Here is a 26307-nt window from a genome sequence, read left to right as displayed (position 1 = left end):
ATTTTGAGATATTTCAAAGATATGGAAATGATATATGGGAGAGTATTATCGATGAATTTTCTTGAACAAAGTCAGTCTCTTTATCTATCTCTCTCTCTTTCTCTCTCTCTCTCTCTCTCTCTCTCTCTCTCCGTCTCTCTCTTTCTCTTTATCGCTCTCACTCGATATATATCTACATACTCTTATCGAAGTAACTTTATCTAGTTTCTTGTTGTTTCAAGAGTTTTGATAAAATCACTTTATCCATACCTAAACTTTTTCTTATTCTCTCTCTCTTTCTCTCTCTCTCTCTCTCTCTCTCTCTCTCTCTTTCTTTCTCTCTTTTTCTCTTCCACATCGTTTTAATATAGAGGCGACGAAGCGTTTTTCTATGGGGGCGTCGACGTGTATTACATGAGAGAGAGAGAGAGAGAGAGAGAGATAGAGAGAGACGCGAACGTCCTCTTTTCATCCGCATAAAAACACGGTTCCGAGCGAAGAAGGCCGCAAAAGAAAGAGGCGGTTGACCGCTGCTAGGGGTCACTCGATGTTGAAAGGGAGCTAGCTGCACGTCATTTAGACAAGGAGAAAGAGAAAGAGAAAGATAAAGAAGAGAAAGAGAGGGAGAGAGAGAGAGAGAGAGAGAAATAGAAAGAGACGAAAGAGAAACGTAAAAACAGGGAAAACGTTTAATTGCTGTGCCTTCCTTTCGCTTATGAAGTAATCTACGAAGTTGGAAGAAGTTTATGGGACTATATGCACGATGCTATGGTGACTTTTGAACATTCACCATCATCAGCGAACCCATCAACGATTCCCTCACTGGAAATAATGTTGTACGCTACGTACGACGGCCCCAGGACATTGCGATTGTATTTTCGAGTTGTTACGAACTATGGTCATTGGTCAAAGAGAACGCGGACAACTCGAGTCTACCCATAATTAATCTGTTTTTCTCTCTCTACTGTTTCCCCTTTGGACACGTGGCAATTAAAAACCATCAAGCAAAATCGACAAATTAATGTGAACGACTTGAACGAGCTAAACTGAATTCTCAAGTTCTCTTTTCTCTCTCTCTCTTTCTCTCTTTCTCTCTCTCTCTCTCTTGAATTTTCTTAATTGCAAGAAGCGTGTCAATTGTAATTGAACGAGCGATGTTTAGAAAAAGATTAAATTCGATTAAACTATAGCAAGGGAGAAAGGGTGAGAGGTGAGAGCGTGAACGTACACGCGCACGCGCATTGATTACGGTCAATCGTTTTTTTTTTTTCATTATTTTACGAAATGTTCGTTGTTAATCGAGAGAATCGTCGCCGGTGGTCATCCATAGCAATTTTTTCTCGAGCATTTGATACACGTTACGATATGTTCGAATTCAATTCGATTTCGTATAGTCGCGTAATTTTAATCAAAATCTCGGCAGAGCGTTCGTTCAGTTATATACTAGTTTCGGAATATTCCTATATATTACTACGCGGTCTTTCGAAAGACCAAGCCGGGCGCGATGCTAAAATCATACATACAATTCGTACGCGAATCTGCAAACGAGCAATTTACTTGCAAATGAGCGAAACATACACGGTGCCACGTTTACAGATTTTGCCCGTACCGCCCGTTTCCCGTTCGAACCTCGATGGAAATCGAAAAATTTCGTGCTCTGAAATGAATATATATATATATATATATATATATATATATATATATATATATACACACACATAGGGTGCATACGCATGTGCGTTTATAGATTACAAACCGATTTATTTTTTCAATTACAAAGAGAGGACGATTGCGGCGCGGTACATATGGAATAAAACTAAAGGTACGGCTAGGGGATTTGGATGGGGTGTTATGTAGATAAAAAAAAAAAAAGAAAAAAAGAAAAAAGGAAGAAGAAAAAAAAAGAAAGAACGTAACAAAGGTAACTCACCTGGATAGAGGACTGCTGATGACATAGTGCGTGTAATAAAAGATGCTCGCGATGGAGACGAGAAGGAGCGCCGCGACGCATCGCTTCACCGTCGCCTGCTTTACGACGCAACGCGAACCGACGGCGCCCAACAGAGCGACGCCAGCTTCGACAGCGGAGATTTTCATCACCATCGTCCACAACGACGACGACGATGACGACGACGACGACGATGACGACGACGACAACGAGCGAAATCACTATAAGAGACACGACGACGACAAGGAGAAAGTGGACGACAAAGTGGGTAAAGAAGAAAAAAAAAAGAAAGAAAAAAAGGAGGTGAAAAAGATACAAGAGATAAAAATCCTGCCGATCCTCCTCCTCCTCCTTCTTCTCTTCCTCCCACTTCTTCTTCTTTTTTTATCTTCTTCTCTCGCGTCTTCTTTTTCTCTTTCGCGTCTTCTCTCTTTTACTCCTCGTGAAGAAACTCGTTGAGAGATCAGACGAGCTGTCGTCTATCGTAGGTAAGATTCAAGGCACAGTCCAAGGGATTCCAGACCAAGAATCCTCCAAGATTCTCGGCAATCGTCTTTCTCCCCGACGTAGTTTCATCGAGTCTCTCAGGACAAAGTCGCCATGAACGACTCTCGACCGGTCGTTCCTATTTCTCCGTTAAAGAGCAGGATGAGGATGAGGAGGACGAAGAAGGAAATAATCTTTTTTGGATAGCTCGTAAGAAGTTCATCCCAGTAGGTACGCTGTTAACGGAACTTGCCAACGATCCTTGACCCGTATCTATTTTTCTCTTTCTCTATTTCTTTTTCTATTTCTCCTTTGTTCAAGTCAACGGAATCGAATCCTCTCGACTCCTTGCTGGATAAAGCCGATGACGTCTGGTGAGCGAGGAGGAGTAACAGTAATAGCAGCAGCAGCAGCAGCAGCAGCAGCACCACGGCGTTGTCACTTGTTGCGCTTCCGAAAGGGCAGCGGTTGCAGTGCGAACAGCGCCCTTTTGCATCCACCGGCACGGAATCGCGCCTTCCATCGCGTTTCGCCTTTAACCCATCTGGCTCTGCTGGACCTGATGGTTCTCCCTCTTCTTCCTTCTCTTCCTCTTCCTCCTCCTCCTGCTTCTCCTCCTCCTTCTCTTCTCCCTTTTCTTTCTTTCTTCTTCTTCTTCTTCCACTCCTACTTCTTCTCTTATTTCCTTCCTTTCTCTAATATTTCTTTGTCACGCACCTTTGCTCATCTACGATCTTTCATTTCGATGACCTTCATATTTCTTTTCAAAAAAAAAAAAAAAAAAAAGAAAAAAAAACAACGAGGAAGAAAGAAGAAAGACAAAAGGAAGAAAAATATATCGGGCGATTAAAAAATTCTTTCTTCTTAATAACAACGATTACGTCCATTCATGATTTCCTCATGATCGAAGGAAATCATATCGTCGTTCTTATCGATCTATTGTCGATGATTCGATGAAAAATTTATTTATTTATATCGAATTTTACGAGGAAATGACGAAACAACTGTCGAGAGGATACAAAAGTATTGCACGAATTGCTCTAGATACCTCGTGTATTTCTTAGCTGGGTACTTCCGGTGTCATTTAACAGTCGCGAGCTGGTTTTACGGGATACCATTTGTTATGCCATGTGCCTCTCTCTCTCTCTTTCTCTCTATTCCTTTCTTTCCTTCGTTCGTTCGTCCTCTCTCTCTCTCTCTCTTTCTCTCTCTCGTTCGTAGATACTATTACACTTGCAAGAGCACCGAGTTACTCGTAAATTTCAAATGCCGCTCCAGATATCTCCCCCGCTCTTCTCCTCTTCCTTTTCTTCTTACTCTTCTTCCTTCTCTTCCCTCTTCCGTTATTTCTTGACTCTACGCTTGAGTTTTCAGCTTGATGGTTCTTCCTCTTTTCTCCCTCCTTCCCTCTCTCTCTCTCTCTCTCTCTCTCTCTCTCTCTCTCTCTCTCTCACACACACTCTCTTCCTGTCAATTAAGGGCGATGTAGAGCCTCGGCGTTTCCACGGAGTAACGATTTTCGGTTCTTAGCCCATTCGAGAGAACGTCGATTGGCTCGATCACACGATATCACGACGTCCGCATATCGATCCGACCTTCTTCGATCCGTAATTCTGTAACAATCAAAGAACAAAGTTATCCATGAATATTGATATTGATACTTACAACGCTTACGCGACCAAATGAAATTCGTATAATATGAGCGTACGTTCTCATGGAAAGTAAGCACGTCAGTTTCTAACTCGTATATTCAATATTATCAAAAACGAAAAGTCGTTTGTTTGTTGTTATACGGGGGTTTACCAGTTAATTAAATTAAAGGTTCTCGTCTCTACGGAAAGTTTAACGGCGTAAGAATGCGTTATGCGTTATACATTTTGCCCTGTAAAGTTTCACTATTAAATATGCACGACTCAGCGCTAGTTTACGTTAATTAGTTCCATAATGAAACTCGTAATACATAGCGAGATGTGACTCCATCGTTAATTATCAACTTCAATTTGCGGCAGTGATACCGAAGTTAATGGACGTTAATATTATTATTTGCCAGAGGGGGTGCGTAGAGATTTTGATTCTATTCAAGGAAGAGAAGGGATGTGGATGTGGTGGGGATTGGAGGAATACCTACGTAATCGATATTTCAGAGGACTCATATGTAGGATCACAGTCTGAAAACATTTTCAGTGAGTAGCTAGATACGTACTATTTCCTCGTATTATGAAATCGTACATTCGACTCGGCATATTTATATTTTAGTTACGAAACTTGTCGATATCTATGGCGAAAGAGAGAAAGAGAGAAAGAGAGAAAGAGAGAGAGAGAGAGAGAGAGAAAGAGATAGAAAACGTATACGGTTTATTATTATCTCCGAGAACATTGAAAACGTGATTGTATTTACCCACAAGTTGATCCTTTCATGGAGAAGCAAAACGCAAATCGATATATTCCTATTGAACCAACGAAAGAAGGAAAAAAAAAAAGCGGGAAATACTCATCGTAAAAACGAGCTCGTTTCATTTTGACGATTCGTTTATCGCACAATATAAAAGGTGTGTTCTTCTGTGGTCGAATACGCGTACGTTCGTCGTTAATTCTATTTTGAAAATAATCAACAACAAGCTAGCGGTTGGATATATAAAAGAACGTAGTGCTGGTTCATCGGAGATAAAGAGACCAAAAAAAAGAGAGAGAGAGAGAGAGAGAGAGACAAAAAAGCGCTCTTAGCGAAGCTATAAAATACAAAGTGATATCGAATACGATTACCTGTTCGTGGTTATGCAAAATTATTTACTCGTAAAAATAAAATAAAGTGAAATAAAATAAAATAAAATAAAATAAAATAAAATAAAATAAAATAAAATGATATAATATATAACAAAATTGAATTAAATTAAATTAAAATTAAACGAAAAAAAGAAAAAAAAAAGAAAGAAAGAAAGAAAGAAAGGAAGGAAGAAAGAAAGGAAGAAAAAGAAAAACACATTACGATAGATATTACTAGTTTTATCGAATAAAGTTGCCCCTGGTTTATTGACGAACGAACCCAATTACGCGGATTAATAAATCCGTGAAGAAAAATTCGCGAGTGACATACCAAACTCGTACATGATAAAAGAAAAAAAAATACACGGATAAGGATAAAAATAACGAGGATAGGTAGGTACAGCTAGATAGATATAGATAGATAGGTGGGTAGGTAGGTAGGTAGGTAGGTAGCTAGCTGCTAGCTAGCTAGCTAGGTAGGTAGATAGGTAGAGCATACGATCTCGTGATAAACGAGCGTCGGTATCGATTCAACGAGTTCTTAATCAACCGCCAACGTTGCCCTTCGCTCGCGATTAAACAACAACGACGGACCGAACGATCACAGAGGCGCGTGGAACGACTCCGATTAATCGAGCATGCTTTTGTCCTAGCTAACATCGTCGTCGTAGTCGTAGTCATAGTCGTAGTCGTAGTCGTAGTCGTAGTCGTCGTAGCCGTAGTCGTTGTCATTGTCGTTCTCGTTGTATATGCGTCCCTGTCCTCTCGGCTGCAGTTGAGCAATTTTTTCGCTGGGCTTCGAAACGCGCTCGCGTACTTCCAACAAGAAGTCCATTAATCAATGCCTGGTGCCAACCCCATGGCAATACACACGTTGTCTCCTCTATGTTCTTCTTCTTTCTTTCTCTCACTCTTCTCTCTCTCTCTCTCTCTCTCTCTCTCTTTCTCTCTTTCTCTCTCTCTCTATCTATCTATCTCTCTTTCTCTCTTTCTCTCTTTCTCTGTTCTTTTCGCATCATCCTTTTCTCTTTGCGCACACCTGCATCAGAAATAGAAAAAGAGAAAAAGAATTCTAGTGCATAGTGTTGTATATCCTCGGGGTTCGAAAGTTTTCATCGGCTTTAGGAAAATCATGGCTTGATATCAAATGGAATATACCAGCAGTTGAATAGTAGCTGAGTAAAACGTTTTCATGGGAGGAAATGGTGAGTAGAGGAAAATGAGAATGAGGTCTCCCAAAAGAATATCATCTTCTTTCTCTTTCTTTCATTCTTTTCTTCTTTCTTTCTTTCTCCTCCATCATTCCTTCTCTTTCTCCTAACACTTTCTCTTTTTCTCGCTCTCCGGAGAGCTGACCTGACATTTTTTTCCGGCAAACGGAAAAGATATTGATATCTACCGAAGAATGCGGTTGATTCGCAGAGGACAAGAGAAAGAAAGAAAAAGAAAAAGAAAGAGAGAGAGAAAGAGAGAAGAAAGAGAGAGAGAGAGAGAGAGAGAGAGAGAGAACAAGTGAGTGAATAGAAAATGGCATTAGATGTCGACGTCGAAAAAGTCCTCTTCCTCTTCCTCTTTCTCATTCTTCTTCTTCTTGCGCGAAAGAACGGCACACGAAGCCTAGCTCGGCTGGTTGCTTGGTTGTTTGCTTGCTTGCTTGCACACTCGATGTCTGCCAGAGGGATGGAATTTAATTACGCGAGTGGGAGGAACGCCTCGTTAAGAGGAAACTCCTCCAACGAACTTCGATAATGCCTTCGCGCTTTTACCATCCTGCAGTTGGCCCCTCGCGACTCGAGATACCTCTCTTCCCCAATTCTCTCTCTCTCTCTCTCTCTCTTTCTCTTTCTTTATATATATATATATATATATATATATATATATCTTCTTTTCTTCTCCTTATTTCACGTTTGAAAATTTCTCAACTTTCACAAAAGCGACGCGTATAAAACTAGTTTCGTGGTCAAACGCGACGGTATCTTTTATCATGCTTTCGAGTAACGTTATTGGATCGTCGATCATTGCTTTAGCAATTGAGAATGAAGTGTCGCCCGTATCGAGTTTCACGGATTTAATTAAAACTCTTGTCGACGTATGGATAACTTCGTTGTTTTTTTCTCTTTCATTCTCCCCCCACCCTCTCTCTCTCTCTCTCTCTCTCTTCCTCTCTTTCTTTGTATTGATAAAAAGAGAAGAAGAAAGATATATATCTAATAGATAAATTTACGATGAAATACATAGACATAGGAAGAGAGACATAAAGGGCATTAATTTCCTTCGACGAATCGAATTACGAACAGTCGCGATAATCCGACGAGCCGTCTACGATAATACTGTTTGGGTTATATGGCTTGGTCGAAGCTACAAAGCTTCGTAGCAAAGAGCAAGTAGGAATAGGAAAAGGAAGAGGAAGAGAATAAGGAAGAGGTGGTGGAGGAGGAGGATTCGGTTTGTCGGAGGGTTGGAACCCCTTGTGTCGTTGAGGAGTAGACTGTCTCTAAAGAGGTCCCACTACGAGGGGTATCTATGCCAATGTATGGGGGCGTACAGCCAGTCCCCATTCCCCATCCACCACCCATCCTATAAATATGGAAAGTAGACAGCCATTTTCGTATTCACCCTGTTTGAATTCACTAACGTTTCCTCTTTCCTTGCATGCATATAATCAACGTCACGTCGATTATCGAACATTTTCGAGAACACTTAAAGTTACTTAGCCATACGTAACTAATTACGTGTACATGTACGTTTGTATATATATATATATATAAATTTAAACTGCAAATAATTACTTTCTTAACGTATAGCTTTATATATAAAAAGAAAGAAAAATTCTATTCGAAATATACCTTGCACTTAGTTGCATCATTCACTCTTAATCCGAATTATTCTAGTTTTTGTTCGTTTTTGTGATGGAAGATCGTTAACTGAATGCATAGCGTGCATTGATTTAAAGGTCGGTGAATCAGGAGTGTAGTAGTAGCAGCAGCAGCCAGGCAAAAAATGGCCGATAAAAAAAGGAAGAAAAAGGAGGAGAAAGATAAAAAGGAGATAGAAGTTGCTCGATCGACTCGAGATGATTACGCGAGCATTCCCGATTATTCGTTCGAACGTTAGAACCATCTTTCTTCTTTTCACTTAGTCACGATTCGCCTAACTTTACTGTTTCGAACGAGCCATCAACGAGAAATAAGCCCGCTATGAAACGTTTGTTTTTCTCGCTGGAATTATTAGATCCATTTCCACCCAATGGATCCACCTATCGAACGGATCGAATTTTATTCTCCGATCGTCGACGGTCTAGGATATCCGTTTTACATACACGCGTGCACGCATGCACGCACGCACGCACACGTATACATATCCACCAGCGCATATTTACAAGCGTTTCGATGCATCCCAATAGCATTTTAATCTGGCAAATGCACTCCCACGTAATAATACGGACTCTGAATTCTCTCTCTCTCTCTCTCTCTCTCTCTCTCTTTCTCGCTCTTTTTAGCTATCTATCTATCTCTTTTTCGCTCACTCTTTATACAAAACGATGGCTCCACGAGGTTAATATCCTGAGTTGAAAGTGCGATCTAACAGCAAGTCAACAGGCTAATTCTTCTTGTAACGTCGTTAAGAATGTTAGTTTTTACGTGCTTTTATCGTCGGCCCTGTGTGTACGTCCCGCGATAAAAACACGGGAAATATTTAATTTATTTATTTAGAATATACGAAGAGTAAAGAAGAGAGAAAAAGATAGAGAAAATATTTTTTCGTATTGAAAAAAAGAACAAAAACAAAAAAAAAAAGAAAAAAAAGAAAAAGAAGAAGAAAATATGAGGGGAAAAAAAGGAAAGAAAATAAAAAGACTTTGCTCGACAAGTAATAATAACTAAGGGCGTCAAAGTTATCGCATTGAGAAATTCGTAGAAATCGTAAAGCGAAGTTTATCGGAACGATCGAAAGGGGAGGGGTGGAGGGGAAAAAAAACAGAAAGGAGAAAAGGAAAAAACAAAAGAAAGAAAGAAAAAAAAAGAAGAGAAAGAAAAAGAAAATACAAGACGCAAAGGGCGATAAAGTAGCCCCGGTTCAGGATTTCGGTAACATGATTCACTAGGGAGTCTAGGGCAAGGGGTCTAGGAGAAGGGGCAGAGGAAGAGAGAAAGGGGCTGGTGTCAGAACGGAAAGGCATCTTTATTGCCGGGCGCAATAAATTTTTCGGAGTCCCTTTTTCGAAGAAGAACGACGCGAAATACTTTCGTGGAAAATATTCTTCGTTCGGTCGTTTCGAATAACGTATTCGAAACGCGACAAACTCGAACGTAAATCTTCGTGAGATCGATCATGAACGCGACTTATACGCATGGTCCTGTCAAAATTGCCCCGGGGGTGGGGACAGACCGGGGGAGGGATAAAAAAGGGGAGAGAAAAAATTGCAGGGAAGGAATGCAGGAAGAAACGATGAGAGAGGGAGGAAAGAAAAAAAAAAAAAAAAAAAAAAAAAAAAAAAATAAAAAACAGAAGAGATCAGTGTTATGAGAAGTTCGATTACGTTTTTCTTTCTTCCTTTCTTTCTTCTTCTTCTGCTCTTCATCGTTGACATGTTGCGTATCTTCATCGAAAGAAAAAAGAAAAAGAAAAGATAAAACAAAATCCATATTTCCCAAGAGAGAAATTTGTCTACCCTGCGTAATACTTCCCCAAGGATATGGCAACTAATATCGTGATATACTTTATTAGGTATCACTGCATCAGTGCTGCAAACGGAAAAGATTCCTTCCTAGTTTCTCACACGCACGAACTATCCCGATAACTCTTTTCCGCTCCATTTCACTTTCAACGTTTAGGAAGCGAAAGATCAAATGTTAATATTCCATCTCAAAGCCATTTTCTCCCATTCGATTCTTATATCTTAAACAAATAGATAGGTGAAAGCTATGATATACGACATATCGTATTCTTTCTCTAATAGCTAATGGCTTATTCGAAGAAAATATTTTGATTCGAAATGATTATACGAAAGGATAGAGAAAAGAAAAAAGAAAAGAAAAAGAAATATAAAAAATAAAGAAAGATAAAAAAAAAAAAAAGAAAAAAGAAAAAAAGAAAGGAAGAAAGAAAGAAAAAAAAAAGGGAAAAAAGAGTAAAATAAATAATAAATTGTGGGAGAGATTACAATGAGAGCCCTGTGTAAAATGAGTTGATACGTTCGATTGGTTGATCGGAGGAACTAAACAGGTGTTGGAATCTCGTTGTAATCGTTCGTCACGTACAAACGTCAAAACGAGCTTGACGAGTAGGATTACGATTCTCCCTGGAATATAGGATTTTTTTTTTTTTTTGCTTTTTTTCTTTTTTTTTTTTGTTTTTTGTTTTTCCGGTTCGACCAAGCGATACGTTTCCATGAACGCGATGAAACCCGGCCGCATCGACCGGACGCGATAAAGCATCCCGCAGTACGCTTGTCTCTCGCTTTCCGGAGCAATTCGTCTCTCGAACGGGTACAAGATGGACGCGCAAAATTAAATACGATGAACAAACGAGGACTCTACGCTTCCCCCTTTCCTCTTCACTCCTAGCTCATTCACTCACTCTCTCTCTCTCTCTCTCTCTCTCTCTCTCTCTCTCTCTCTCTCTCTCTCTCTCTCTCTCTCTCTCTCTTTCTGTCTCTGTCTCTGTCGTATCTCCGTGTCGTTCCTCTTGCGATAGGATCGATATTGATCCCTTCGGCTTTTGCAATTCAGTTTGTATTGCATATAAATTATCATTGTTCTAACGATATTTCATTTTCAAACACGTAGAGATATACTCCTCCTCGAACATCCGAGCAAAACACATTTTCCGATTGATCAGTTTGTAGATTTGTAGAACAATTGATTTGAATAAAATATTAATGCCTATATATATTTTATTATTATTATTATTATTATTATTATTATTATTATTATTATTATTATTATTTCTTTCATTACAACAACGAGAAACATAAATATTTGTATAGAGAGAGAGAAAGAGAGAAAAAAAGAAAAAAAATGCAGCGAATTGTAAATAAATGAGGAAAAAGGAAAGAGGAAAAAAGAAAAGAAAAGAAAAGAAATGTACTCCGATGTTGTGTTTATAATTTTAGTCTTGAGGTGAAACGACGGTAAGCGTATAAATTGCATCGAGTGGGTCGATGTTTTCTCGAAGGTGAGAGGAATAAATAATTCGGGATGTAGAAAACAAAAAGAAAAGGAAGAAGAAGAAGAAGAAGAAGAAGAAGAAGAAGAAGAAGAAGAAGAAGATGATGATGATGAAAAAAGGAAGAAGAATAAGAAGAAGAAATAGAAAAAGTAAGAGACGAAGAAGAAAGAAGTAATAATTTAGTAAAAGTCAGCGAACGCATCTGCATCGAGATTATTGCATCGCATGGATGCGTGGAAAAGCATCTGTTATAAATGTCTCCCTTTTTTTTTTGTCTCGTGAACGCACGAAGGCGTACGAACGCGCAAGGACGAAAAAGAAGGGGAAAAATAAAGAGAGAAGTGGGAAAGGGAGTGAGAAGAGGTGTTGGAGGAGGAGGAGATGGAGGAGAAGAAGAAGAAGAAGAAGAAGAAAAATAAGAGGAAAGTGTTAAAGAAAAAGCATAAGAGGATACTAAAACTAAGACCGTTATAGAGTTGGCGAGCTTTTTCGAGTTTCCACGCGGTTGACTGCTTCTTAGAGTCCACGAAAGCTACGCGAGATGTTTCGTCTCGCGGAAGGAGTAAAGGAAATAAGAAAAAGGAAGACAAAGAGAGAAAGAGAGAGAGAGAGAGAGAGAGAGAGAGAGAGAGAGAGAGAATATGTGTGTGTGGTGTTTATAAGTGCGAAGAGAATGGTGGCGAAAAAAGAGAAAAAGAAACTGGAAAAAGGGAAGAGAAGAAGGAGGAAGGAAGAGTAGGAGAAGGAGGAGGAATCGACACGTAAACGGGCCAACAGCGTGTATACGGCCGAGTTAGAAGGGGAGAAAAGTGTCGAAGAGAGACGGCTGTTAAGACGAAATTCAGTGGGGTGTTTACAAGAGCGGAAAGTAGTTTCTGATCCGTTGATGACGTTGGTAACTCCAATGTCTTGTAGAGCCATGACCGCAGGATATTAGCTTTGGTTAAAACCAATTAAAAGAGAGAAGAAATTGAAGTGAAAGAAGCTTTTCCATGCTTTTTTTTGCTCTCTCTCTCTCTCTCTCTCTCTCTCTCTCTCTCTCTCTTTCCTTCTTTCTCTCTTTCTCTCATTAAATAATAGTAAGAATCAACTATTGTCTTGTCGAAGAAGAAGAAGAAGAAGAAGAAGAAGAAGAAAAAAAAAGAAGAGAAAAAAGAAGAAGTTTAATGATTTTTGTTACGTGTATTAAAGTTTCAACACATTAACATCATCTCGTAATTTTGTTGTAAGTGATTTCACTCGGTAACCCTTTTTAAACACCTTTATAGTACGTCGTTACGCACGCAGAGATTCCTCTTTGTTTCTATTTTCTTCTTTTTTTTTTTTTCTTTTTCTTTTTTGTTTCTCTCCTCCCACTCCCCTCTTCTCTCTCTCTCTCTCTCTCTCTCTCTTTCCCTTTTTTATAACGTCAGAGCACCAACCACGATAGTTTCATTATCGTCGAACCGCGCCAGGACCATGCAATGTCGCGCGTTCTCTCCGTCCACCAGCCCGCGGCTTTTACGTCGCAATTTTGCCGATTGCGGCCTGCCCCTAACCCTCTCTTGTACTATCCCTTCCCCCCCCCGCACCTTCACTTGCACGAATTTCGCCGCCATATTTTCGCTCACCGCAACTGGACCCAATCTGTCAGCGACACTACCCATTTCGACGCACCGTTTTGTATGGTCGACAACGTTTTGGAAGGACACACGCTAGCTTTTATCGAAAATGTTCCTCTATATTCTATCTCTCTTTCTCTCTCTCTCTCTCTCTCTCTCTCTCTCTCTCTCTCTCTCTCTCTCTTTCTATGTGTGTTATGTAAAATTGAACTTGTGGATAACAAACAAAAATTTGAATCTTTCAAATAACGTTTCAATAGTATTTTACGATTGCCGACTTGCGTCTCTCTCTCTCTCTCTCTCTCTCTCTCTCTCTCTCTCTCTCTCTCTCTCTCTCTCTCTCTCTATCTGTCTGTCTGTCTATCTGTCTTTTTCTATCTGTATTTCTATCTTTTTCTATTTCTGAAACGATCGATAGCCAAGATAAAAATCAAAGATCGTGAAGATCTCACGTTCGGAAGGGTAGCCGGAAATAAAACAACTCTTTAAATCGTTTTTCCACGGTGCTGCCTCCGAGGGTCGTTTTTACTACTGCGAAGGAAAATCCGAGAGAAGAAAGGCTGTTCTCTCTACTTGAGATTTCCTCGTTGCTCGTGATTTGCCACGTAGCGTTAAGTTTCTTCCTTTCCTTCGTGAGCTCCACACCGACCTTTCTACTTTCTTAAAGAGAAAGAGAGAGAGAGAGAGAGAGAGAAAGAGAGAAAGAGAGAAAGAGAGAAAGAGAGAGAAGAGGCTTTTATTTCTCTTCTAGTAAAGAGGACCGGAGAGAAGCTTCGGACGGTTTCTCCTCGAGTTCACCTTGTAATGGCTATCATATGGCCGGTTGATATCTTTTGCCGATGGGTGTGGCTGTTAAACGCGATATGTTCGATGCGTCGACTATCATTTAAGATCGTTAAAGAATGATAACTATTTCTTTCTTTTTTCTTGTCGCTTCTGTCTGTCTCTCTCTCTCTCTCTCTCTCTTCCTCCCACCCCTCCTCTCTATCTATCTATCTATCTATCTATTTTTTTTTTCTGTTTTTGCGTAGCCAAAAATTAATTCCTCTTTTATGAGGAATGAACTTTGGTCTTTAAGTTAAACGTCATTATCGTCGTAAATGACGAAGAAAATGTTAAACCAACGAAATAGGAAGGCTTATAAAGTTTTCATTAAGATTCTCGTGGATAAACGCATTAATTGCGGATTTTCCGTGGAGAGGAAAATAGAGAATAATAGTCAAGGACGTCTCGACCCAATGATTCTCCTCTCCCTTTCGACTAAGTCAAAAGGTTGCGCATAGTGTAGTTTAAGGAGCCTAACTAAGTACCCATACAAAAGTGTTTTCTCAGTACTATGAGCAGCTATTCCTTCGGGAAAGATGGGACGAGAGTGGAACGGGAGGAGTGGAAAGGAGAGAAGGAGGTTTCCTCCCTCTAAGAGCGAGGATTTTAGAAACTAATGCTAATTTAGTTGGGCGCATAACGTGCGCGCCAGCTTGTAAACGGCATCGTCACAACAGTCGAAAATTCACCTGTCGGTTTCTCGCCCTTTATAAGAACCAACGAAAATCAAATTACGAGGTGGTGCACCGACGTTAACACGATGTCATTGCCAATCGATCGATCTATTACGAAATGCGAATTAGAAAATTTTTTTCTCATACATTTAACGCTTCAATCGATTCCTCAATACCATTTTCATTTACTTTTATTCGGACATATAAATACGTATATAATGTGTGACTCGTTCATTCGTCAAATCGATTAACTCCGCAAAACAAAAAGTGAAGAAATAACGATGAAATGATATAAATTGCATTTTAAAATTTCCCTTTGAAATATAAATTCAAATGAAAATTGTAAATGGGCATGAAGGCCTTGCTATTGTCGATCGAATAGCATTATCGCGACGATTAACATTAGAGCACGGATTTTTTAATATCGTAGTGGCTTTTTGAAAGGAATTATTTTCTATTCGTTCGGAAAAAAAAAAAGAATAAAAAAAGAGAAGAAACAAAAAAAGAATCAAAAAAGTCGAATTAATCGATTTGCCCTGTGAAACGGATTATATAACGATCGAGAAATCATCAACGATCAGATAAGAAAGGTAATAACGAAGATAAAGAAAATTATAAAACGTATTAATCGAGCATTATCGTTCGGTTGTAACATCGTTTAAATTTAATAGCTTTGATGGAGGTAGAGTGAGGGTGTGTATGTGTATGTGTGTGTGTGAGAGAGAGAGAGAGAGAAGAACGAAAAAAAAAGGATCGAAAAGTACATATCGGTCGAAGGGATTCGTTGTAAAGTATATAAGTCGAAATACTCGCGAGGAACGTGTCTCTCTAAATCATGAAACTTCCGTTAAAACTTTCTGTCTGTGTGCAACCTCGAACGGACTTTCTTTCTCCGTGCACATAAGCTCCTAGGATCAAAGGATTAAGAAATAGAAAAGTAAAAGACTGTCGACCATCAAACATCAGGGAAAAGGATCGAAGCAAAGGGGGGGGGGGGAGGTGATAGAAAGAAGAGAGGAGGAAAAAGAGATAAAGAGGGTAAAAAAAGGGTTGGGAGAAGTGGGGAGATAGGGGGGGGAGGGAGGAAAACGAGAATAAAAAAAAATAAATATTTTTCACGCGGGTTTTTTATCTTTTTCTCTTTTTTCCCTTTTTTTTTTTTTTTTTTTTTTTTTTTTTTTTTTTTGTTTATATCATACACAGCTTGACCATCATCAATATTTAATGACGTATACGTTTCAATTGGCTACTCTAGGATGAGAAATAAATTTTATTTCCATGAAAAAGTTAAGAGCAAAGAATGGAATAATCAGAATGTTAAGTTAATATAAGTAGTTTATTTGTAAATACGACGGTGTGTAAACATAAGTCCGTATACACATTACTTACTCGCAAGTACTAACACATTTAACAAGACTAAGTATATTATAATACGAAAATCTGTTAGTAATATTCATCTTAGGAAAACTTGCTTTTGTATGGACTCCTTATTGTGAGAAGGACAGAGAGAGAGAGAGAGAGAGAGAGAAAGAGAGAGAGAGAGAGAGAGAGAAAGACAGAGAGAATAATTACCTCGCTAATGCTACCCTCTTGAACTGTAAATAATCTTTTCACCGTAACGGACAAAAAGAAATAAAAAAATAAAAAAAAAAAAAAAGAAAAAGAAAACAGAGCAAAAAAAATAGATATACATAGTAATTTTGGCGTATGTAAAAATGGTGGAAAAATCGTGGCGAAAAAATGTTTCAGAAAAAAAAAAAGAAAGAAAGAAAGAAAATGAAATAGAAGGGAAAAGAAGGAAATAGGAAATTCGGTGAAACTGCTAATGGATTATCCAATGAAATATACATAAATATTGATTTTACGATTTTTCATATACGAGCTATGTTAGAGGTAACATGAAATCTTGCTAATGAACGAAAAAAAAAAAAAAGGAAGAGAAAAAAGAAGATAAAAAAAAAAAAAAGAAGAGGAAAAAACAAACAAAAAAGATTTTCATCCTATGTTTTCCCATTTTTATTTGTTATTCTTATTCTTTTTCCTCCTCTTCCTCTTCTTCTTCTTCTTCTTCTTTTTTTTTTTCTTTTTCCTTTTTGCTTTATTGCAACGAAATGACACATAACATTGACTAGTAAGTAAATTATTGTAAAACTGGGCGTTCGGTTATTTACATCAAACCGGATATAGAATCCCTTTGATGGAACAGCGAATGAATATTGTATATCCTATAAAGGGAGACAATAATCCTTGGACGAACAACCCCAGCAAGCTCAATATACATTATGGAAGCTAACATGTCTCATATACATATATATAACATGTGACATATATGTATATATGATATATAAGTAAACATGTTATATACATATATATATATATATATATATATCCTCCCTTCCCGTTCTCTTTCTATGAATATAGTACGTTCTATGTGATATAACGTATATGCATATTAACACAGATGCATAAGGTTCTAATGCAATCCAATACGTTTCGGGTTCATTGACTCAGATATATTAAGACAGAAAAGTATATTATAATTTCATCGGGAACTAATTCTAACCCCAACAACTACTTCTATTTTGATTAAAAATTAATTTTTCTTATTTTATACGTCTGATTAAATCGAATCGCGCGTATAATATAACGGATGCAAAAATTCATTGAAATGAATAAATCTTCAAGGAGAGCTACGTATTTCATTCTTTCGTTGAATTTTTGCCAATGAAAAGATGACAAGTGGTACGGTAGGTAAGGTTTCCTCCTAAATGCACCTACCCCTTCCTCCCACCCCCACCATCCCTCCCCCCAACGGTTCTATGACCCCAGAAGAAATCCCATAAGACCTAACTCACTTCACTTCCCCACTTTTCTCTTTTATTCTCTTTTCATCTCTTCTCTCTTATTTGACCGTCTCACGTCTTTCATAGTTTCTAGAAGCGAAGAAAATCGAAATTAATAGTGGCACACGATCGAGGAAATGTCATTTTCTCTTTTCTTTTTTTACTTTCTCCTGTCAATAAAGTAATATAACTAAATGACAAGGGGTACTATCGTTAAAAGATAACTACTAGAGTATATCGTTATGGATTCTGTAAAAAATTTATATTCTTCCATAGATTTCGTTCGAGCTTAAACCTTAATAACAAAATCTGATAAATTTTATCCGTAACCTTGTCTACGGAATAATTTACGAAAAATGTACCGATTTCAAATTAACATATTTCTTTCAAAAAAATGAAGATACTTTCACATCCCTTTTTGCCATTTATTTATATATATATTTTCTTTTATTTTTTTTTTTTTTTTTTTTTTTTTTTTTTTTATCGGGAAATGTATTTTAGTTTTATGCGAAAAAGAGAGAGAGAGAGAGAGAGAAAATTATTTTCAAATAAAATAAAATAAACTGTCGTTAGATGATATTTAAATTATATATTAAAAAATGGAAAGCCAACATATCGGCTCTGAAAGGTATTAAGAGGATTGATAATATTTTTTACGATTAGGAATGTTTTTTTTCTCTTTTTCTTTTTTTTTTTTTTTTTTTTGCATGTATTTCGTCGGAGCCTTATAAATAATCGTCGTATACTCAGCTTAATCTCTGAAATATAAAAAAGAAAAAGAGAATAGGAAAAAGAGAAAGAAAAAGTAAAACAAGAGCGAGAGAGAGAGAGAGAGAGAGAGAGAGAGAGAAATTTTAACAAGAAATTAAGAAAAAAAAAAAAAAAAGAAGATAAAAGGAAGAAATAAAAAAAATAAACAATGCATCGAATTAATTCCCGTCGAGAGAGAATTAACGACGACGTTTTAAAGAAATCTGTGGGGTCTCTCTCTCTCTCCCTCCTTCCCTTCTACCCTCTCTTTCTCTCTCTCTCTCTTTCACCTCTTCGACGTCACTTCCGTGATTTTTCCGAGCTTTCATTCGGTCGACACACGACGGGACGGTGCTGGTACTCACATCTCTCTCGCAGTTAATGGCTGGCAAAGTACGTTTTAGCGTTGCCCACTCAAGTGCTCGGCTATGCAGTTCGCGTTAATTATGGTTGTAAGCTGAAATTGCGATCATATCGACGCGCCGGTAACGCTGTTAACTCGCCGCAGTTCTCTCTCTCTCTCTCCTCTCTCTCTTTCTCTCTCTCTCTCTCTCTCTCTCTCTCTCTCTCTCTCTCTCTCTCTCTCTCTCTCTTACTTTCTAAACCATACGTACGGTGGTTACGTGTTAATTCAACGCTAAAGTCGACTTCGGAACTCGTGCGAATTAACACCGGTAATGATCACGGTACGTTAATTGCTAGGAAAGAAAATTTCGAAAGGACTTAACTATTTCGAAAAAGGAAGAAGGTGATACCGGTTAAATATCCGACAAGATTCTCTAAAATCTACTACGATCATTCGTAGGAGATAACGTTAACTAATCGTAGAAAATGTTCGTACGCTTGTGGAATACGATTATAATCATTGTAAGAACGTGTCCCAGCTTTCATATTAAACTCAATGATCTCTCTCGCTCTTTCTCTCTCCTCTTTCTCGATTTGAATTCGCATTTGTTGTTTGAAGTTTGGAAAGTTTAGAACGATCCCGTTACGACGAGAAGGTACGTTAGGATGTTTCATGTCCTTCGAAAATATTATATTCCAAGGAGATTGTCAGAACTACATCGGTTTTCTTTTTTTTTTTTTTTTTTTTCAAAACGAAAACAAAATTAATAAAAAAAGAGAGAAAAAAAATAAAAAAAAATAAAAAATAAAGACGAATAACAAAATAAAACAATAAAATGAAGAAAGAAGAAGAAAAAAGGAGAAAGAAGGAAGATAAAGAAAAAAAAAAAAAAAAAAAGAAAAGAAAAAAAAAAAGAAAAACAATCAATCCATCGAAAGTCATATAACAAAAGAAAAATCTTTCAAAGAGCCGAACTTTGATTCTCTCGGATAATGCACCAGTTTTTTTTTTTTTTTTCTTCTTTTTCTTCTTCTTCATCTTCTATCTTTCTCATTCTTAGTTTACCACAGCTCCCTCTCTCTCTCTCTTTCTGTTTCTTCGGACAGAACCGCGAAGAACTCTCCTCTTCATTTCCTCCTTTTGCATCTTGGAGCTTGACTCGTACCTCTTCATCGTCTTCGAACTTTCTCGACGTGGATTTACGACTCCTCCATGGCGATGTTGTCGCTTAAAACGTTCCTCCTCCCTGTCCTCCACCTCCTCCTCCTCTTTCTCGTCCACCACTATCACCTCCTTCTTTTCCTTCTCTTCCTACTGCAACGATCCTGTATCTTTCCCAGCTAAGGATTAGGTACTCTTCGCTTAAGTTACTCTAGACGAATCTAAGAAGGAAAAAGAGAGAGAGAGAGAGAGAGAGAGAAAGAGGGATTAGATTCACTAAGAATATCGAAATAAAATATTATCAAATGATACGAATTGTTCAATCATGACAAATCTAAACAATCTCAAGTTCATTGAAAATGTGCAGAACAGTTATAAAGAACATTATTATTATCTATACTCGAGACGATGTCTCGAACAAACTCGAATGAACTCGTCGAACGATGATTACTCCATATATACGATTGGAGTGGAAAAAGAAAAAAAAAAAGCAAAAAAAGAAAAAAAGAAATAAAAATAAAAAAGAAAGGAACAAAAAGAGGATCGATATAGACAGACAATTACGTTACGATATTGTATCGAATGAATCTCGCGTAACAAGGCGAGTAAATATCTACGTCCCGTAAAGAGAAATCTCTACGCCATAGATACAAATATCCACTACTCGAAACTCTCTCTCTCTCTCTCTCTCTCTCTTCTCTCTCTTTCAAACGTATGTATATATGTATATCATCGGTCGACGACGACCAACGAGTGCGAGCGTCTATTGGGCCATTATTTGTCGTTGCTGAACACCCGTTAAGAACCCCCTGTTATTTTCTTCCATCTCCTTTCATAATCGTTCCTTTTTCTCTTCTTTTTCTCTTCGAACTCAATGTTCCCGACGATAATAACTTTCACGATATTACGATATTATGCAATCGGTTTTTATATACGTTTCAATGTCAAAAATAAATGGAAAGAAAAAGAGAAATAAAAAAAGAAAGAAGAAGGAAGAAAAAAAAAATATATATATATATATATATATATATATATATATATATATATATGTAAATATATGGTTTGGCAAAAAGTAACGAACTATTTATTAATTGTTCCCGTTTATTAACGTAGCATTATTATTTATCCATGACCGCGAAAACAAACTTTTCGATCGAAGAATATGTATCCATAAATGCTGCCACGTTGCCAATAGCGTGCTCAGTACGTCGAACTAACACGTTTACCATCAAACACGATAGCAATAATGGTGGTAATAGCGCGTATTATCTACCCCATATAATAACTAATTGCCGTTTCATAACCAACGAGGCCAGCAACCTCCTCCCTCTCTCCCTCCTCCACGCAACCCTTCCCAACTTGTTGTTGTTGTTGTTGATGTTATTGTTGTTGCCTTGTGGATCTACGTATAATGCTAATAAAGCAATCAAATATAAACACCGTTAACAAAGTAGAATTTTATCGATTTTATCGTACGATAGGAAATGAGAGAGAGAGAGAGAGAGAGAGAGAGAGAGAGAGAGAGAGAGAGAGAGAGAGAGAGAGAGAGAGAGAGAGAGAGAGTAATATTACCAACGTAATCATATTATTTTCGTATGACATAAGCGTAGAAACACGTTTTCTACTGCTCGTTCGCATATACCTACATACATATATATATATATATATATATATATACATACATACATACATATATAGTATGTTAACGGAGGTGTCTCTCGCGTAACGCTATATCAGAAGCGGTGAGATCATGTAATCGTGTAAGTGGAGAAAAGCGGAACACCGTAATGTATCCTCGGAGAAGTTCCATCGAGTGCCGCGAATATATGGTTACTTCGTATACAGATATATCTTCATACTATATATATGAATATATATACATACATATACATGTAAACGTGTAAATGGATAATATATATATGTATATAATATATGCATATATGTTTATATATATATATATATGTATGTATATAGCTTTGGATATGAGAATGGTAACGGTTTATAGTCTCGATCGATGATGCAATTTGTTCAAATAAATCGAATCGTTGTAAACGTACCACCAAAATGGTTTATCAAAGTGAATGAAAGAGAAAAAGAGAAAACGAGAAAGAGAGAGAGAGAGAGATCATAAATTCGATTTTTTTCATATATATATATATATATATATATTACAAATAATAATAGCGATGATTTAAAAGCAAGAATCGATGCCAGACAACTTTTAACGAGGAGACGAAGTATATGTATGTCTGTGTCTATATAAATATATATATATTATATATATATACATACATATACACAAGTACTTCGAAGCTATATAACGATCGGAAAAAGGGCTGTACTTTGTTTGAAGAGGGCGAAAAAAATAGGGGGAGGAAAAAAGAAATAAAAAAAAAATTTTAAGAGAAGAAGAAAAGAACGTCGTCCACATCGACGTGTCGTAAAGTTCATTTATTGCAGCATAGACTCTCTCCTCTCTCTCTCTCTCTCTCTCTCTCTCTCTCTCTCTCTCTCTCTCTCTCTTCGTAAGCTCTTCGAGTCATTGAACCAAGAATTTTTTTTTCTTAAAGTCTATACTTCGCAATATATATAATATATATATATATATATATATATATATATATATATATTTACGTACATGCGCACATATATATATAGTAGCTTCAAGATTCTCTCTCTCTCTCTCTCTCTCTCTCTCTCTCTCTCTCTCTCTCTCTCTCTCTCTCTCTATCTATCTATCTTTATCTCCTCTCTATCTCTATCTCTATCTTCCATTCTCTTGTACACGCCTACGTCATTCTCGATATAATCCTCCTATGCGCGCGATCCATCCTCCAGTGGAAGGCCCACTTGCCGATCGATAACTCGAACGGCCGAACATTATCGTTCATCGTCTTTAGCGCTACGATTCGTTATCCGACAGTGTCCTCCTCTATACCTCAGAGAACCGATCCTGATTGTTCGTAGAAGAAACGATTTAGCTTTTGTCAGATAAGCCCGTATCGATGGAGTTCAGAATGTGGCCGAACTTTAAAGTCGATCTCTCGCCGAACTGATATTTCCGTCTTGTCTAAGTTTGAATTTACGGGGAAGAAAAAGCACCCGACCTGCGACGCGTTTTACTTTTTTTTTTTTTTTTTTTTTTTCTTTTTTTTTTCTTTTCTTTTTTTTTTTTTTTTTTTAATAAACGATATGCGCGATAAGAAAATATCAAGATTCATCCCTAGATGAGGTTATTGTATATATGATATATACTTTTCTTTTTTCTTTTTTTTTTTAATCTACTTATACATATATATATATATACACATATATTACGAAAAAAGATCGAGAGAAAATATATGGAATCGTATATATGGACGATTACGATCCACGCCTTTTTAACACGTGCAAACTGTATATTTACACGCTCTGACGTTTTATGTATATTCGTATCGGCCGTTTACAAACCCGATTCGCGTAACATTAAAAGGGCGTTTCGTAATAGCGTTTCGTCGTGAGTACGATGACGGCTATAATTTAACCGCGACGAAAAGCTACCGAGAACGAAAAGGGCCAATAAAATGCCGTGTCGACTGGTCGGTCGGTCGGTCGGTCGGTCGGTCGATCGGTCGGTTGGTCGATCGGTCGGTCTCACGTAATAAAGGGAACGAAATCAAGAAGAAAACGTTTGCTCGCGTGCACTCTCGGTACGGCCTTCCTACGCGTCTAGTTCTAATCGCTAATAGAGGTAGAAAAAGGAAAACGAATAGCATGTATTTATGTGTGTACACAGAAACGTATACATAAGCGCGCACGGCCATTTGTCATAATTACAAGAAAGAGAGAGAGAGAGAGAGACAAAGAAAGATAGATATATAGATAGATAGATAGATAGAAAGAGAGAAAGGATAGATAGATATATATATATATATATATATATATCACAGGATTTGTCGGTCGACCGTTTGATAAATACTATTAGTTATAACTAGATTTTCATAAAAATTATCGTATTTCATTTTAGAAGATAGATAAATTCTATTCGGTTCGATTCGGTTCAACGAACTCGTTAACAAATTGCTGGAATTTCGATCTATCTAATGTTCATTGTTAAAATATATAGAAATCGTTTTAAAAGATAACGAGTAAGAATCGAAAAGAGAGAGAGAGAGAGAGAGAGAGAGAGAGAGAATGGAAGCGGCTGATAGAGAAAGAGAGATATAAACGGAAGAGTGAACTCACGTATCGGTAACTTCTCGAGCGAGTTATCTTGACAATTCGATGGCCGTAGAAACGAGAGAAACTTGTGCTCGCTGGCTCGAGGCTACCGATGATGGTTATGGTAGTGATAGTGATAGTGGTAGTGGTATCGTTGCTTTGCTTCCGATTCGAAGATAAGAGACTCGATGTTACACACGCCTTCTTCTTCAAACCAACCGACGACATAAATTACGTTTACGTACGAAACCGCCGTGGGGTCGTCTTCGTCGTAGTATCGATATTTTCTTTAACGTAAAGAAGTTGATTCAACTTGATATCCTCATGTAATACCCCTATCAATCGATTTTATATCGAGAAAAGATAAGATTCAGAACTTAATTACGTACTTACATTTACTTTCACCTTTTTTTCATTTTTCGAATGATATCGATATGAAAATATCGATATCGAAATAAACAATTTTAATTGATAAGTAACTAATTAAGTAAGTATAATTAAACGATCGAGAAAAACAAAACTAATGAAGAAGAAAACATTTTAGTACGTTCTCTCTAATTTTTAACCCAAAATCTCTCGTCGTAACCGACGAGGTATGAATTTTGTTGTTTAACATGTAGAAGGTATTTATATTATATTTCTTCGGTCCCTTTTAAAAATAATATAAATCAGACTGGAGAACTTCCGAGTTGACTTTCACGAGACAAGTAGGAAACACAAAATTAACGAGACGTTTAGAATGCAGAGTGAACTTCTCTCTTTGTGTATACATGTATATATATATATGTACGTACGAACGTACGTATGTATACACACACATACATACACACATATATATATATATATATATATATATATATATGTATGTATCTGTGTCGGGAGAAGCTCGAGTGTGCCAACGAAGTAAACGCGTTTGCATTTCCTGTCCCGCGAGCGCTATCTATCCGTTTGCAGTTAGTTATCTCTCTTTCTCTCTCTCTCTCTCTCTCTCTCTCTCTCTCTCTCTTTCTCTCTCTCTCATAGAGAGAAGGCCGCGCAATTCGTCTCGAAATTTCGAACGTGTCGTACGAGAGACAACGTTCAAAGCTCCTTGTTGCTTCCATATTTTCTGCATAAACGCACGTGTGAAAATGCACTATTGTGCATATACATAAGCATTTAACACATAACATACACATGCATGCATATACTATTAATATACATATATATATATATATATATATATATATATGCATGGATATATGCATGTACATATGTTACGTGTATATATATATATATATATATATATGCACACACATGTGCATACGTCATTGTAGATACAGGTGAACATCTAACAAAGAGAAAAAGTCGAACGACCAAGTACGTCCTGTGTTTTTATACGGAACTCAACGTCAACCGGATTCTCTTTCATCATCCTCTCGTCATCGGAACTATGACGATGCGACGTAAAAAGAAAAAGATGAGAAAAGAAAAGAAAAAAAAAAGAAAGAGAGAGAGATAACAAAAAGACGACAAAAAATAAAGATAAGGAGAATAAGGAAAACACAAAAAACGAGATAAGAAAACGAGGACAAAACTAGGTGCAAATGAGGGGGAGGGGGAGGGGGAGGGAAAATTAATAAAAAAGAAAAAAAAAAAAAAAGGAAAATGAAAAACCTCGTGTCATTCTTTCTATTCTTGATAATTGAAACAACCTTGACACGGGGAATGTTGTACGCGATGGAAGGAAGCGCATTTGTTTGCCTTTAAATGAAGGGAAAAAAAAAATGAAAAAAGAAAAAAAAAAAAAAGAAAAAGAAAAAAGAAAAAAAATGAGGAAAATGTGCCCCTCCTTCTCTCTTTTCAACCGAGTAGTTTCAATATTCTGGTATGTCACGTGGCCTTGACGCGCCACGACACGGATACCTTCTTCCGCGAAAATACGAAGCTTTAGTAGATAGCCCTAGGCTACAGTAAGTGACAAAGGTGATGATATCCAATCCCTCCCTCTCCCTCTCTCTCTCTCTCTCTCTCTCTCTCCCTCCCTCTCAAACTTTCTCTCTCTCTCTCTCTCTTTATCGTCTACCCTTCTCTACGTCTTCCTTTCCTTTGTGCGACACAGCGTCGTAAAAGTGAGCAAAACTGTCGCAGACGAATGAAAGGGCTTTCACTATCCATAAATATCTCCTATTTCCTTCGTTTTCTTGACACGAAAAGAAGAAGACAGGCATTCGAATTCGATGATGATCTTTTTCCCTTGAAGGTATCCCATCATCCGAACTTTCAAAGCTCTCTCTCTCTCTCTCTCTCTCTCTTTTTCTGAATAGAACTTAATAAAGCATCAAGTATCAGTAAGCTCCTAGGCGTTCCGCTTTGATGCACAATCTTATTGGTATAACAACGTGACCGTTCGCATAAGCAGAAAGAAAAAAAAAAGAAAGAAAAAAGGAAATAAAAAAAAATAAAAGAAAATAAGAAAAGAAAGAGAACAGATAACGAATGAGTTCGTCGCCGTTATACGGAATATTACGTTTGCATAATGCGAACGCGGTCGTATTCTCTCTCTCTCTTTCTCTCTCTC

General features: G+C 37.5%; 1 protein-coding gene across 5 annotated transcripts in view; it reads right to left on the bottom strand.

The window, feature by feature from the left end:
• The window catches only part of LOC124948095 (bifunctional heparan sulfate N-deacetylase/N-sulfotransferase), a 297073-nt gene that overhangs the window by 90552 nt on the left and 180214 nt on the right, over positions 1–26307 (bottom strand). For 4 of the 5 annotated variants that reach the window (XM_047491222.1, XM_047491220.1, XM_047491223.1 and 1 more), the window contains one exon: positions 1910–4026. In XM_047491222.1, coding sequence (XP_047347178.1) covers positions 1910–2082 — 173 coding nt within the window. In that variant the 5' untranslated portion in view covers positions 2083–4026. Of the gene's footprint in view, positions 1–1909; positions 4027–19451; positions 19769–26307 lie in introns of all 5 variants that reach the window. The other variant, XM_047491221.1, reaches the window with a different exon arrangement.

This window comes from Vespa velutina, chromosome 3 (assembly GCF_912470025.1).
Source record: "Vespa velutina chromosome 3, iVesVel2.1, whole genome shotgun sequence".
Taxonomy (NCBI): Eukaryota; Metazoa; Arthropoda; class Insecta; order Hymenoptera; family Vespidae; genus Vespa; species Vespa velutina.
Note: the sequence above shows the minus strand (reverse complement) of the source record. Positions and strands in the feature narration are given on the sequence as shown.